This window comes from Carcharodon carcharias, chromosome 15 (assembly GCF_017639515.1).
Source record: "Carcharodon carcharias isolate sCarCar2 chromosome 15, sCarCar2.pri, whole genome shotgun sequence".
In the NCBI taxonomy this organism is placed as follows: Eukaryota; Metazoa; Chordata; class Chondrichthyes; order Lamniformes; family Lamnidae; genus Carcharodon; species Carcharodon carcharias.
In genome coordinates, this window is record NC_054481.1 from 121,045,258 (window position 1) to 121,058,973 (window position 13,716).

At 44.8% G+C, this 13,716-nt stretch overlaps 1 protein-coding gene across 2 annotated transcripts in view; it reads left to right on the forward strand.

Annotated features, from left to right (window-relative positions):
* mmel1 (membrane metallo-endopeptidase-like 1) overlaps positions 1 to 13,716 on the forward strand; it is a 108,455-nt gene that overhangs the window by 38,467 nt on the left and 56,272 nt on the right. For both annotated transcript variants that reach the window (XM_041205783.1, XM_041205782.1), the window contains exons 5-7: positions 6,173 to 6,253; positions 10,811 to 10,906; positions 13,222 to 13,340. In XM_041205783.1, the coding sequence (XP_041061717.1) occupies positions 6,173 to 6,253; positions 10,811 to 10,906; positions 13,222 to 13,340 (296 nt within the window). The remainder of the gene's footprint in view (positions 1 to 6,172; positions 6,254 to 10,810; positions 10,907 to 13,221; positions 13,341 to 13,716) is intronic.

Here is a 13,716-nt window from a genome sequence, read left to right on the forward strand (position 1 = left end):
ATGCAACTGGAATGCTGCTTCACTTGAAAGGAGTGTTTGGGCCCTTGGACGGTGAGGAGAGAGGAGGTGAAGGGGCAGGTGTTACATCTTTTGCGTGGGCATGGGGAGGTGCTATAGGTGGGAGATGAGGAGTAGGGGGTGATGGAGGAGTGGACCTGGGTGTCCCGGAGGGAACGATCCCTACGGAATGCCGCTGGGGGGGGTGAAGGGAAGATGTGTTTGGTGGTGGCATCATGCTGGAGTTGGCGGAAATGGCAGAGGATGATCCTTTGAATGCGGAGGCTGATGGGGTGATAAGTGAGGACAAGGGAGACCCTATCATGTTTCTGGGAGGGAGGAGAAGGCGTGAGGGCGGAAGCGCGGGAGATGGGCCGGACACGGTTGAGGGCCCTGTCAACGACCGTGGGTGGAAAACCTCGGTTAAGGAAGAAGGAGGACATGTCGGAGGAACTGTTTTTGAAGGTAGCATCATCAGAACACATGCGACGGAGGCGAAGGAACTGAGAGAATGGGATGGAGTCCTTTCAGGAAGTGGGGTGTGAGGAACTGTAATCGAGGTAGCTGTCTGAGTCGGTAGGCTTGTAATAGATACTGGTGGACAGTCTATCACCAGAGATTGAGACAGAGAGGTCAAGGAAAGGAAGGGAAGTGTCAGAGATGGACCATGTGAAAATGATGGAGGGGTGGAGATTGGAAGCAAAATTAATAAATTTTTCCAAGTCCCGACGAGAGCATGAAGCAGCACCGAAGTAATCATCGATGTACTGGAGAAAGAGTTGTGGAAGGGGGCCGGAGTAGGACTGGAACAAGGAATGTTCCACATACCCCATAAAGAGAAGGAATAGCTGGGGCGCATGCGGGTACCCATAGCCACACCTTTTATTTGGAGGAAGTGCGAGGAGTTGAAGGAGAAATTGTTCAGTGTGAGAACAAGTTCAGCCAGACAGAGGAGAGTAGTGGTGGATGTGGATTGTTCAGGCCTCTGTTGGAGGAAGAAGCTAAGGGCCCTCAGACCATCCTGGTGGGGAATGGAGGTGTAGAGGGATTGGACGTCCATGGTGAAGAGGAGACGGTTGGGGCCAGGGAACTGGAAATTGTTGATTATTATTCCACTGACACGTCACATCAACAATTTCCAGTTCCCTGGCCCCAACCGCTTCCTCTTCACCATGGACGTCCAATCCCTCTACACCTCCATCCTCACCAGGATGGTCTGAGGGTCCTTAGATTCCTCCTCGAACAGAGGCCCGAACAATCCCCATCCACCACTACTCTCCTCCGTCTGGCTGAACTTGTTCTCACACTGAACAATTTCTCCTTCAACTCCTCGCACTTCCTCCAAATAAAAGGTGTGGCTATGGGTACCCGCATGGGCCCCAGCTATGCCTGTCTCTTTATGGGGTATGTGGAACATTCCTTGTTGCAGTCCTACTCCGGCCCCCTTCCACAACTCTTTCTCCGGTACATCAATGATTACTTCGGTGCTGCTTCATGCTCTCGTCTGGACCTGTAAAAATTTATTAATTTTGCTTCCAATTTCCACCCCTCCATCATTTTCACATGGTCCATCTCTGACACTTCCCTTCCCTTCCTTGACCTCTCTGTCTCAATCTCTGGTGATATACTGTCCACCAATATCCATTACAAGCCTACCGACTCAGACAGCTACCTTGACTACAGCTCCTCACACTGCTTCCTGTAAGGATTCCATCCCATTCTCTCAGTTCCTTCACCTCCGTCGCATCTGTTCTGATGATGCTACCTTCAAAAACAGTTCCTCTGACATGTCCTCCTTCTTCCTTAACCGAGGTTTTCCACCCACGGTCGTTGACAGGGCCCTCAACCGTGTCCGGCCCATCTCCTGCACATCTACCCTCACGCCTTCTCCTCCCTCCCAGAAACATGATAGGGTCCCCCTTATCCTCACTTATCACCCCACCAGCCTCCACATTCAAAGGATCATCCTCCGCCAACTCCAGCATGATGCCACCACCAACCACATCTTGCCTTCTCCCCCACGGCAGCATTCTGTAGGGATCGTTCCCTCCGGGACACCCAGGTCCACTCCTCCATCACCCCCTACTCCTCAACCCCCACCTATGGCACCTCCCCAGGCCCACAAAGATGTAACACCTGCCCCTTCACTTCCTCTCTCCTCACTGTCCAAGGGCCCAAATACTCCTTTCAAGTGAAGCAGCATTTCACTTTCATTTCCCTAAACTTAGTCTACTGCATTCGTTGCTCCCAATGCGGTCTCCTCTACATTGGAGAGGCCAAACGTAAACTGGGCGACCGCTTTGCAGAACATCTGCGGTCTGATCGCAAGAATGACCCAAACCCCCTGTCGCTTGCCATTTTAACACTCCACCCTGCTCTCTTGCCCACATGTCTGTCCTTGGCTTGCTGCATTGTTCCAGTGAAGCCTAACGCAAACTGGAGGAACAGCACCTCAACTTCCGACTAGGCACTTTACAGCCTTCCGGACTGAATATTGAATTCAACAACTTTAGAACCTCAACTCCCTCCTCCATCCCCACCCCCTTTCTGTTTCTTCCCCCTTCCTTTTGTTTTTTTCCAATAGTTTACATAGATTTTTCTTTTCCCACCTATTTCCATTATTTTTAAATCTTTTAATGCCCTGCTAGCCTTTCCACCCCACCCCCACTAGAGCTGTACCTTGAGTGCCCTACCATCCATTCTTAATTAGCACATTCGTTTAGATAATATCACCACCTTCAACACCTCTGTGTTCTTTTGCCTGTGACATCTTTTGATTATCTGTTCCTATCACTGCTTGCTTGTCCCTACAACCACATCATCCCCCCTCTACTTCTCTCCCCCCACCCAAACCACCCCCCACCACCTTAAACCAGCTTATATTTCACACCTCTCCTTATATTCACTCAGTTCTGTTGAAAGGTCATGAGGACTCGAAACGTCAACTCTTTTCTTCTCCGCCGACGCTGCCAGACCTGCTGAGTTTTTCCAGGTAAATCTGTTTTTGTTCTGTGGAGAGGAACACTGTTAACGTTTCAAGTCCAAATGACCCTTCAACAGAACTAAGTAAAACAGAAAAGGGGTGAAATATAAGCTGGTTTAAATGGAGGTGGGACAAGTAGAGCTGGATAGAGGGCCAGTGATAGGTGGAAATAACCAAAAGATGTCACAGGCAAAAGGGCAAAGGTGTTGAAGGTGGTGATGTCGGACCCGCTGACAAGGGTGGTGCTGTTGTTGTCTGGCGCACTGACCTCTACCTTGCAGAGGCTGAGCGTCAACTCGCAGACACTTCCTCCTACCTCCCCCTGGACCATGACCCCTCCACTGAACATCAAGCCATTGTTTCGAGGACTGTTACTGACCCCTTCTGCACTGGAGATCTTTCTTCCACAGCTTCCAACCTGATAGTCTCCCAACCTCGGAGGGCCCGCTTCTATCTCCTACCCAAAATCTACAAACAGGACTGTCCCGGCAGACCGATCGTGTTAGTCTGTTCCTGCCCCACGGAACTCATTTCTTGCTATCTTGACTCCATTCTCTCTCCCATTGTCCAGTCCCTTCCCACCTACATCCGTGATTCCTCTGGCACCCTACATCATATCAACAATTTCCAGTTCTTTGGCCCCAATCACCGCCTCTTCAGCATGGATGTCCAATCCCTCTACACCTCCATCCCCCACCGGGATGGTCTGATGGCTCTACGCTTCTTCCTCGAACAGAGGCCCGAACAATCCCCATCCACTCTTCCATGTGGCTGAACTTGTTCTCACACTGAACAATTTCTCCTTTAACTCCTCTCACTTCCTCCAAATAAAAGGTGTGGCTATGGGTACCCACATGGGCCCCAGCTATGCCTGTCTCTTTGTGGGGTATGTGGAACATTCCTTGTTCCAGTCCTACTCCGGCCCCCTCCCACAACTCTTTTTCCGGTACATCGATGATTACTTTGGTGCTGCTTCATGTTCTTGTCTGGACCTGGAAAAATTTATTAATTTTGCTTCCAATTTCCACCCCTCCATCATTTTCACATGGTCCATCTCTGACACTTCCCTTCCCTTCCTTGACCTCTCTGTCTCAATCTCTGGTGATAGACTATTCACCAATATTCATTACAAGCCTACCGACTTCCACAGCTACCTCGACTACAGCTCCTCACACCCCGCTTCCTGTAAGGACTCCATCTCATTCTCTCAGTTCCTTCGCCTCCGTCGCATCTGTTCTGATGATGCCACTTTCAAAAACGGTTCCTCTGACATGTCTTTCTTCTTTCTTAAGAGGTTTTCCACCCACGGTGGATGACAGGGCCCTCAACCGTGTCCGGCCCATCTCCCGCGCATCCGCCCTCACACCTTTCTCTCCCTCCCAGAAACATGATAGGGTCCCCCTTGTCCTCACTTATCACCCCACCAGCCTCCGCATTCAAAGGATCATCCTCCGCCATTTCCGCCAACTCCAGCATGATGCCACCACATCTTTCCCCCCACCACCGGCGGCATTCCACAGGGATCATTCCCTCCGGGACACCCTGGTGTCCACTCCTCCATCACCCCTACATCTCAACCCCCTCCCACGGCACCTTCCCAAGCAACCGCAGAAGGTGCAACACCTGCCCCTTTACTTCCTCTCTCCTCACAATCCAAGGGCCCAAACACTCCTTTCAAGTGAAGCAGCATTTCACTTGCAGTTCCCTCAATTTAGTCTACTGCATTCATTGCTCCCAGTGCAGTTTCCTCTACATTAGGGAGACCAAACACAGACTGGGTGACCGCTTTGCAGAACGCCTTTGGTCTGTCCGCAAGCATTACCCAGTCGCTTGCCATTTCAACACTCCACCCTGCTCTCATGCCCACATGTCCGCCCTTGGCCTGCTGCATTGTTCCAGTGAAGCTCAACGCAAACTGGAGGAACAGCACCTCATCTTCCGACTAGGCACTTTACAGCCTTCCGGACTGAATATTGAGCTCAACAATTTTAGATCATGAACTCTCTCCTCCATCCCCACCCCATTTCCGATCCTCCCCCTTTTCCCCCAATAATTTATTTAGATTTTTCTTTTCCCACTTATTTCCATTATTTTTAAATGTATTTCCATCCATTGATTTATCTCTACCTTTTAGCCTTTTTCGATTCCTTCACCCACCCCACCCCCACTAGGGCAATTTGTACCTTGCTTGTCCTGTTTTCTACCCTTAATTAGCACATTCCTTAGATAACATCAGCACCTTCAACACCTCTTTGTCCTTTTGTCTTTGACATCTTTTGGTTATCTCCACCTATCACTGGCTCTCTATCCAGTTCTACTTGTCCCACCCCCCCTTAAACCAGCTTATATTTCACCTCTCTTCTATTTTTATTTAGTTCTGTTGAAGGGTCATTCGGACTCGAAACGTTAACTGTGTTCTTCTCCGCAGATGCTGCCAGACCTGCTGAATTTTTCCAGGTATTTTTGTTTTTGTTTTGGATTTCCAGCATCCGCAGTTTTTTGCTTTTAACACAAAACAGGTAACTGGGTTAACTTTATCTTGTAACCTCTTACCCTGTCTCATTAAAAGAAGTGTAATTCACTATCTAGTAATTGGTTTTGATTTGTGAGATGTACAGGCGTAGGTCTGATGCCTGGGTGGGAGAGTTATCTTATGAGGAAGGGTTGGGCAGGCTGGGCCTGTATCCATTGGAGTTTAGAAGATTGAGAGGTGATCTTGTGGAATCATATAAGATCCTGAGGGGACTTGACAAGGTGGTTGATGAAAGGATGTTTCCCATTGTGGGAGAGACTAGAACTAGGGAACACAGCTTAAAAGTGAGGGGTCTCCCATTTAAGATGGCGATGAAAATATTTTTTTCTCTCAAAGTCATGAACCTTTGAAACTCTCTTCCCCAGAGAGTGGTGGGGGCAGGGTTATTGAATGTTTTTAAGGCAGAGGTAGATAGATTCTTGACTAACAAGGGGGTGAAAGGTTACCAGTAGTAGGTGGAATATGGAGTTGAGGCTATAATCAGGTCAACTATGATCTTATTGAATGGCGGGATAAGCTTGAGGGACCGAATGTCCTACTCCTGCTCCTAATTCTTACGTTCATATATATGTAGGTCTGGAAGAGTGATCTGCTTCTTTAAAGGTAATTTTGATCCTTTGATTAGAGTCATATTTAACCCAACTTCCCTGCCCTTTTAGGTGTTTTAGAAAGATCAGACGATGGAGACCGTGATGCTTTTAAGAAGGCTAAACAACTGTACAAATCCTGCATAAATGACAGTGAGTTCAACTTAAGTTCATTTGTTTTCTTAAAAATATATTTATGTCCATATTTCCTTCGGTGGTTCAAAGAGTAAATGTACTGTCACATATAGAATAGAGGCACACAGACACGGAAGGTCAAATCCCCAGTCTTTACTGAGTTCAATGACAGAGGTGGCATGGAACCATTAAGATTGATCATCCTTGGATTGAGATGGAACTGGAGGGTGGGATCATATGAAGTTCTTGCTGCTGATACATCTTTCAGCAGGAGCTACTAGTTATGAATGTTGGATGATGAGAGGAGCAAGTTGGGGCATGCTGCCTTTCACAGCCAAATAGTCTACAAACATTTATAATATAGTTTCATAGAATGTGCAGCACAAAGTAAATCGATGTAGTTCTATCAGCCTAACTGGTCCATGCCAATGTTTATGCTCCACACTGCTTCAACTAATTCTTTCAACATATCATTCTATTCCTTTCTCCCTTACTTTTATCAAACTTCCCCATAAATGCAGCAAATTCCCCTTAAATGCATTGTTGAAGAATGATTGTTTTGTTGAGAAAGCAGTCAATGCTGGTGGAGCAGTCTGTGGAACAAGTGTCTTCAGGAGATGTACAGAACGAGGAAAGAATGAGCAGCTGGTATTCATTTTCTCACTTCTTGGCCATTGTCTTTTGCAATTTTCTGCTGTGATCACAGGACCAGAGAGGAAAGGTGGCCTGCCCCTTAACCTGACTATTAATGAATAGGAAAGTGTACCATAGAAACAAAGAAAATTTGAACAGGAGTAGGTCATTCGGCCCTTCGCGCCTACTCAACCATTCACGACTATGATCAACGCCATACTCTCTCTCCCCATTCCCCTTGATGCCTTTAGAGTCCAGAAATCTATTTCCTTTCCCAAATATATTCAGTGACTTGGCCTCCATAGCCTTCTGTGGTTGAGAATTCCTTAGGTTTACTACCCTCTGAGTGAAAAAGTTTCTCCTCATCTCAGTCCTAAATGGTCAACCCCATATCCTGAGACTGTGACCCCTTGTTCCAGACTGATGCCGCCACCCACCCCCCCACCCCCTCCCGCCCCTCCACCCCAGCCGGAGGAAATATCATCCCTGCATCCAGTCTGTCCATCTCTGTCAGAATTTTATCTGTTTCAATGAGATCTCCTCTCATTCTTCTAAGCTCCAGTGAATACAGGCCCAGCTGACCCAATCTGTCCTCATATGACAATCCTGCTATCCCAGAAATCAGTCTGGTGAACCTTCACTGCACTCCCTCTATGGCAAGTATATAATTTCTATGGTAAGGAGACCAAAACTACACACGATATTCCAGGTATGGTCTCACCAAGACCCTGTACAGCTGCAATAAGACATCCTTGCTCCTGTACTCAAGTCCTCTCGCAATGAAGACCAACATATAATTTGCCTCCTTAACTGCTTGCTGCACCTGCATGTTTGCTTTAAGTGATTAGTGTACAAGGACACCCAGGTCCCTTTGTACATCAACATTTCCCAATCTATCACCATTTGAATAATACTCTGCCATTCTGTTTTTCCCAACAAAGTGGATAACTTCACACTTATCCATGTTATACTGCATCTGCTATGTATTTGTCCACTCACTCAACCTGTCTAAATCACCTTGGAGCCTCTTAACATCCTTCTCATCGCTCACATTCCCATTAAGTTTCATGCCGTCAGCAAACTTTGGAAATATTACATTTGGTTCCCTCATCCAAATCATTGATATATATTGCGCACAGCTGGGGCCCAAGCACTGATCCCTGTGGTACCCCACTAGTCACCGCCTGCTACTCTGAAAAAGACCCATTTATTCCTACTCCTTGTTCCCTGTCTGCTAACCAATTCTCAATCAATGTCGATGTATTACTCTCAATCCCATGTGCTTTAATTTTACACTAACCTCTTATGTGAGACTTTATCAAAAGCTTTCTGAAAATCCAAATACACCACATCCACTGGTTCTCCCCTATCCATTCTGCAGGCCCGTTCAACTGACCTACGTGCTTTTGCTGTGAAATTTAGTAGTTTAGTGTTAATCAGAAAAATAGAATAGTTACAGCACAGAAGAAAGCCATTCGGTCCATTGAGTCCATACCAGCTCTCTGCAGGTGCAGTTCAGCTGGTCCCACTCACGAGCTCTTTTCCCCAAAACCCTGCAAATTCATCATCCCTTAGAAAGCCACGATTCAATCTGCCTCCACCACTCTCCGAGGCAGTGCATTCCAGATCCTAACACTACTCGCTCATTGCATTAAAAAAAATTCCTCAGGTCACCGTTGGTTCTTTTCCCAATCACCTTATGTTTGTGTCAACTGTTTCTCAACCCCTCCATCAAAAGGAACAGCTTCTATCTATCTGCTCCATCTAGACCACTTGTAATTTTGAACACTCTGATCAAATCTCCTCTCAACCTTCTCTTCTTCAAGAAGATCAGCCCCAGCTTCTCCAATCTACCCTCATAACAGAAGTCCCTTACTCTGACAACCATTCTTGTAAACCTTTTCTGCAGCCTCTCTAAAGCCTTCACATCCTCCCTAAAGTGCAGTGCCCAAAATCGGACATATCACTCCAAATGAGACTAAATCAGAGTTATATAAAGGTTCATCATTATTTCCTTGTTTTTGCACTCAATGCCTCTATTTATAAAGCCCAGGATCCCTTTTGCCTTTTTAACCACTTTTAACGTTACAGAATTGAGCAGTTTCTGATCTCTAAGGCTGTCTACCACTCATTGATTTCTAAATACCCACCGTTGGTCATAAATTTCACCATGACCAAGGTCACATTGTTTGTGCAGCCTAGGACCAGCTCTGTGTCCCAGCCTTCAGCTTCCACTTTCTGTATATCCCTTCTCTCCCTTGCATTCATCCTTGTTGGAACCTTTGGCCAGCACATCTCCGCAATTGAACATCCTTCCTAGAACCTTCATCTCATTAATTCCCTTCTCTCCTCAAAACCAACCTCTCTAGTACTCATTTACCATCTCCTTGAATTGTTCTCCCATTCCTATTTTGTATCTAATTTCACCACTGCACCCCAAATAGCTCTCTCTTTTGTGAGATGCCTGGCCATACTTTTCTTTGACAAAGCCACAAATTTAAGTACAAGTTGTTCTAATTGATGTTTGAGTCCTTTTTTTATTGTTTTAATATTAATTTCAAGGACACAGTGCCTCAGCTGAAAATAAATAAAGTTGGTTGATGCAGGGAAATAAGTTGTTTCTACAAGCTTGCTGCCTGTCAAAGAGTTGAAAAGGTTTTGGGGGTGAAATTTGACTTCAGTGTGGGTGCAAAACAGATGGCAATGGATCAGCCTACAGGTTACCATTGACCAAAAACTGAACTAGACCAGTCTTAGAAATACTGTGACTACAAGAGCAGATCAGACATTTGGAATTTTGCAGTGAGTAACTCCTGACTCCCCAAAGTCTGTCCACTATCTACAAGGCACAAGTCCAGACTGCAATGGAATAAACCCCACTTGCCTGGATGAGTGCAGCTCCAACAACACTCAAAAAGCTTGACACCAGCCAGGACAAAGCAGCCTGCTTGATTAGCACCCTGTCCACCACCTTAAACATTCACTCCCTCCATCATTGATGCACAGTGACAGCAGCGTGTACCATCTACAAGATACACTGTACCAACTCACCAAGGATCCTTCAGTAGCACCTTCCAAACCCATGACTTCTACCACCTAGAAGGACAAGAGGAGGAGGTACATAGGAACACCAGCACCTCTAAGTTTCCCTCCCAAGACACACACTATCTTGACTTGGAAGTATCTCACCATTGCTTCACTGTTGCTGAGTCAAAATCCTGTAACTCTCTCCCTAACAGCACTGTGGGTGTACTTACACCACATGGACTGCAGCAGTTCAAGAAGGTGGCTCACACCACCTTCACAAGGGTAATTAGGGATGGGCAGTAAATGCTGGCCTGGCCAGCAACGCCCATGTCCTGTGAACAAATAAAAAAACAGTAGTCAAAAGACAGATAAAAAATATGTTGTTGTAGGGCATGACTATCTCTCAAGTTGATGAAGACTTTTGCAAGCACAAAGGTTATTGGGTTCAAATGAAGCATTGGACTTGTTAATTATGTTTTAGCACACTTACATAGCAATGGGATTCCCCCAACAACAATCATTCAATTCACTGCAAATTACAGGGACCTTCTGAGCAGAAAGATTTATTTGTTCGAGCTATCAAACCTCCAACCACACACCACTAACATGCAAAAAAAAGCATAGGAACAATATAGTGATTATACCCCTTAAAAGAGATTGCAAACTTTTTTAGGTTAGTTCATGAATTTTAAGTTCTCTCTGGCATCACGTGTGAATGGAATTGCCAATTGCTTAATAAAATATTAAATGTGGTTAAAAGAAACACTCACCATCTTTTTCCTTGCTTCTGTGTAAATTCCGACATTATGACGGTAACCCAGCTTCAACAGTGTTTCATTTGCTGTAAAGTGCAATGTCCTGAGGTTGTGAAAGCCACTATATAAATGCAAGTCTTGTTTTTCTTTTTTATTGTAGGTTTAATAGAGGAAAGGGATGCTGAGCCACTCTTAAATCTATTGGATGAAATAGGAGGATGGCCAGTCACCACAACCGACTGGGATATCACTAAAGGTATGCAAGTTTTCAAGTAAGTCTCCATGCTTGGCTATTATTAACTTATTTTTTTTAACACTTCTGCAAGATATTGAAGCTTTTGTGAGCCTGGAATTATCTGTTTCTATTATTACTGCATGGACTCTTAATAGGGTGATCCTGGAATCCAGCTCTATCAGAGGGAGCCACACTTGCAGAGAACTGCACACCCCAAGATGCAACTTCTTTCTCTCTCCCTCTCTCACTCTCTCTCTCTCTCTCTCACTTTTTCAGTGCTAGGTACTGTACATGTAGATCCATCTGACCTCTAGGATATTGAAGCAACACTTTTTAATGTTATGACAGCACTTTGAAATCCACCCCAAGAATACGTTAGCTGAGCAAATGCCATATATGTGCCATAGATCTACACCTTTCTGAAGAGGAGGAGGGTACAAAGATACCATTTCCAGAGATGCCAGGTAGCAGGGTGAGGTTAGGTTCACAGGCACTGAGTAATGACAATGTTTTTAATTCATTAAAGATAGGGCCCTTCCAACAGACCATTTAGTTGAGTTATCATTCCCTCTGTCAGTGCTGTTATTTCCCTATGGATCACAATCAATGTTACCATTTATCCCTGTGTATTAATCTGGCCTGTGTGATAGCACTTTTGCCTATGATTCAGCAAAATGTCGGTTTGAACTCCAGAGGCTTGAGCACAATAATCTAGACTGTCTCACCGCTGTGGTACTGAGGGCACGCTACAGTGTTAGAGGTACCAACCCTTAGATGGTACATTAAGTATTGCTGAGAAAAGAGACATGCTGTCAAAACTTTTCATTTTGCACTCATCAGGGCACATGCAAAAATGCCAAATTTCAGAGGGAGCAACAATTTATTACTGCATGAGAAAAGGATGCTGATTGGTTGGTAAATTGGCTCTGATTGGTCAAAGCATTGCAATGTAGAATGCACCAGGGAGCCATTGTCCCCCATGATGCCTGGACAAATTCCTTCTGCTTGCAGAGGACAGGACCCTGGGTATGAATATATGTAGCTTCTAGAAAGTGTAAATGAGCTACATTGCGAGCCTAACTGAATATCTTAAATTGATTGTTAATGCAATTCTTAGCACACTTGGGATTGTTCAGCAAATGCTACCTAATTGCAGAATCACATCTAACATTAGACATTATGTTCTGAGTTTTGCAAGCACGGGTTGGTTGAGTACAGTCAGTAGTCTGCCTATTGCGAACAGCTGAAGGGATGTGCTGTTTGATACGATCCGCCAGTCATTGAAACATACGGCCTACGTATCTGACATCCCACCAGTACTGAAATCATATACCACGTTACTCGTTTGTTTGGTAGGCAGAATGTCTTTTTGGCTTGACAGCGGCACCCTGTTAGTGGAAACTGCCTAACATTAAATGTGATTCAGGCAGTTGGGCATAACTTGTTGAACAATCCCAAGTGTGCTAAGAATTACACTAACAACCAATTTAAGATTATCAGTCGGGCTCACAATGTAGTTTACTCTTGCATGCTAGAAGAAACATTTATTCATCGGGACCTGTCCACTGTAGCCAAAAGGAATTTATCACAGCTTTTTTGAATTAAACTAAAGCATTGGGACAATGGCTGCCTGGTGCATTCTCCATGGCAACATCTTGATCAATCAGAGATGTCTTGCCAACTGATCACCTTTTTCTCATGCAATATAAATTGTTGCTTCCTTTGAAATTTGGTATTCTTGTGCTTGTCTGTAGAGTGCAGGATGAAAAGCTTTGACAGCATGTTTCTTTTTTCAACAATACTCAAATTCTGTACAACCAAGCAACTACATGATGCATTAAGTTAAGGCCCTGTGCACTATCTCAGGTGGATTGTGAGGTCCCTTATAGGAATCCTGATTTTAATCGGCATTTCCACTGTCACTTCCTTAGCTTGCAAACAAGCAAGTTTGTATTCAGCCAGATTCAAACCAATTTAAAGTGATTTTTATCTTCACTCAACTAAAATGCTACAATATTTTGGGAGACATTTTGATGTGATTTTTATAGTGCTATTTTGTTTGATAATGCTCTTGTGAAGTGCTTTGGAACATTTTTGCCGTTGGCAATAGATGTTGTCAGAATAACATTTCTATTGTCCAGACTCGCCACCCTTGTGCCCTGTGATACCCTTGCCACTAAAAATGATACCACCTCGTAAGGTATTACATTACTTTTGCTCTGCTGATTCATGCTCGGTAGGGTGAGTTGGATTCTGGCGAAGTCCACCATGCATTCTGCACTGTGTTAAAACTTCCAACCAAATTTATAGGTGTTGCTTTCAATCTGTTTCTCCAGAGCCTGACTGGAGTTTGGAGACCATCCTACCACGGCTCAATGCCAATTACAATAAGAGAGTTGTTTTGGACACGTTTGTTTGGATTGATGAAAGGGACTCGAGTAGACATATCATTTGTGTAAGTAAAATGTCATTCATTTGCACTTTAAGTTAAGTGTTTTGAACATTGTTTTGCAGCCTGGTTGGAGAGGTAATCTCTGTGATATTGTGGAATGACACTGGTATGTAAGGAATTCTCTGTTTGCATATAAGGTTACCATGAATTTGCCACTTGAGGATTAAGGGTATGTAACACTTTTTTTTTAAAAAAAAAGCATTTAAACCCTTTCTTCGCAATGGCATAGTGATTATATAGTATCTAATGTACAAGCGCTTCCAGCAAAGAAACTTAATATTTTTAAAGACACATATGAGTGATTGTCACTCTGAATGATTGACACTTGATGCACCAGGTTTCCTTTATCAGTTGTTCATAGAAACTTCAAATATCTGTT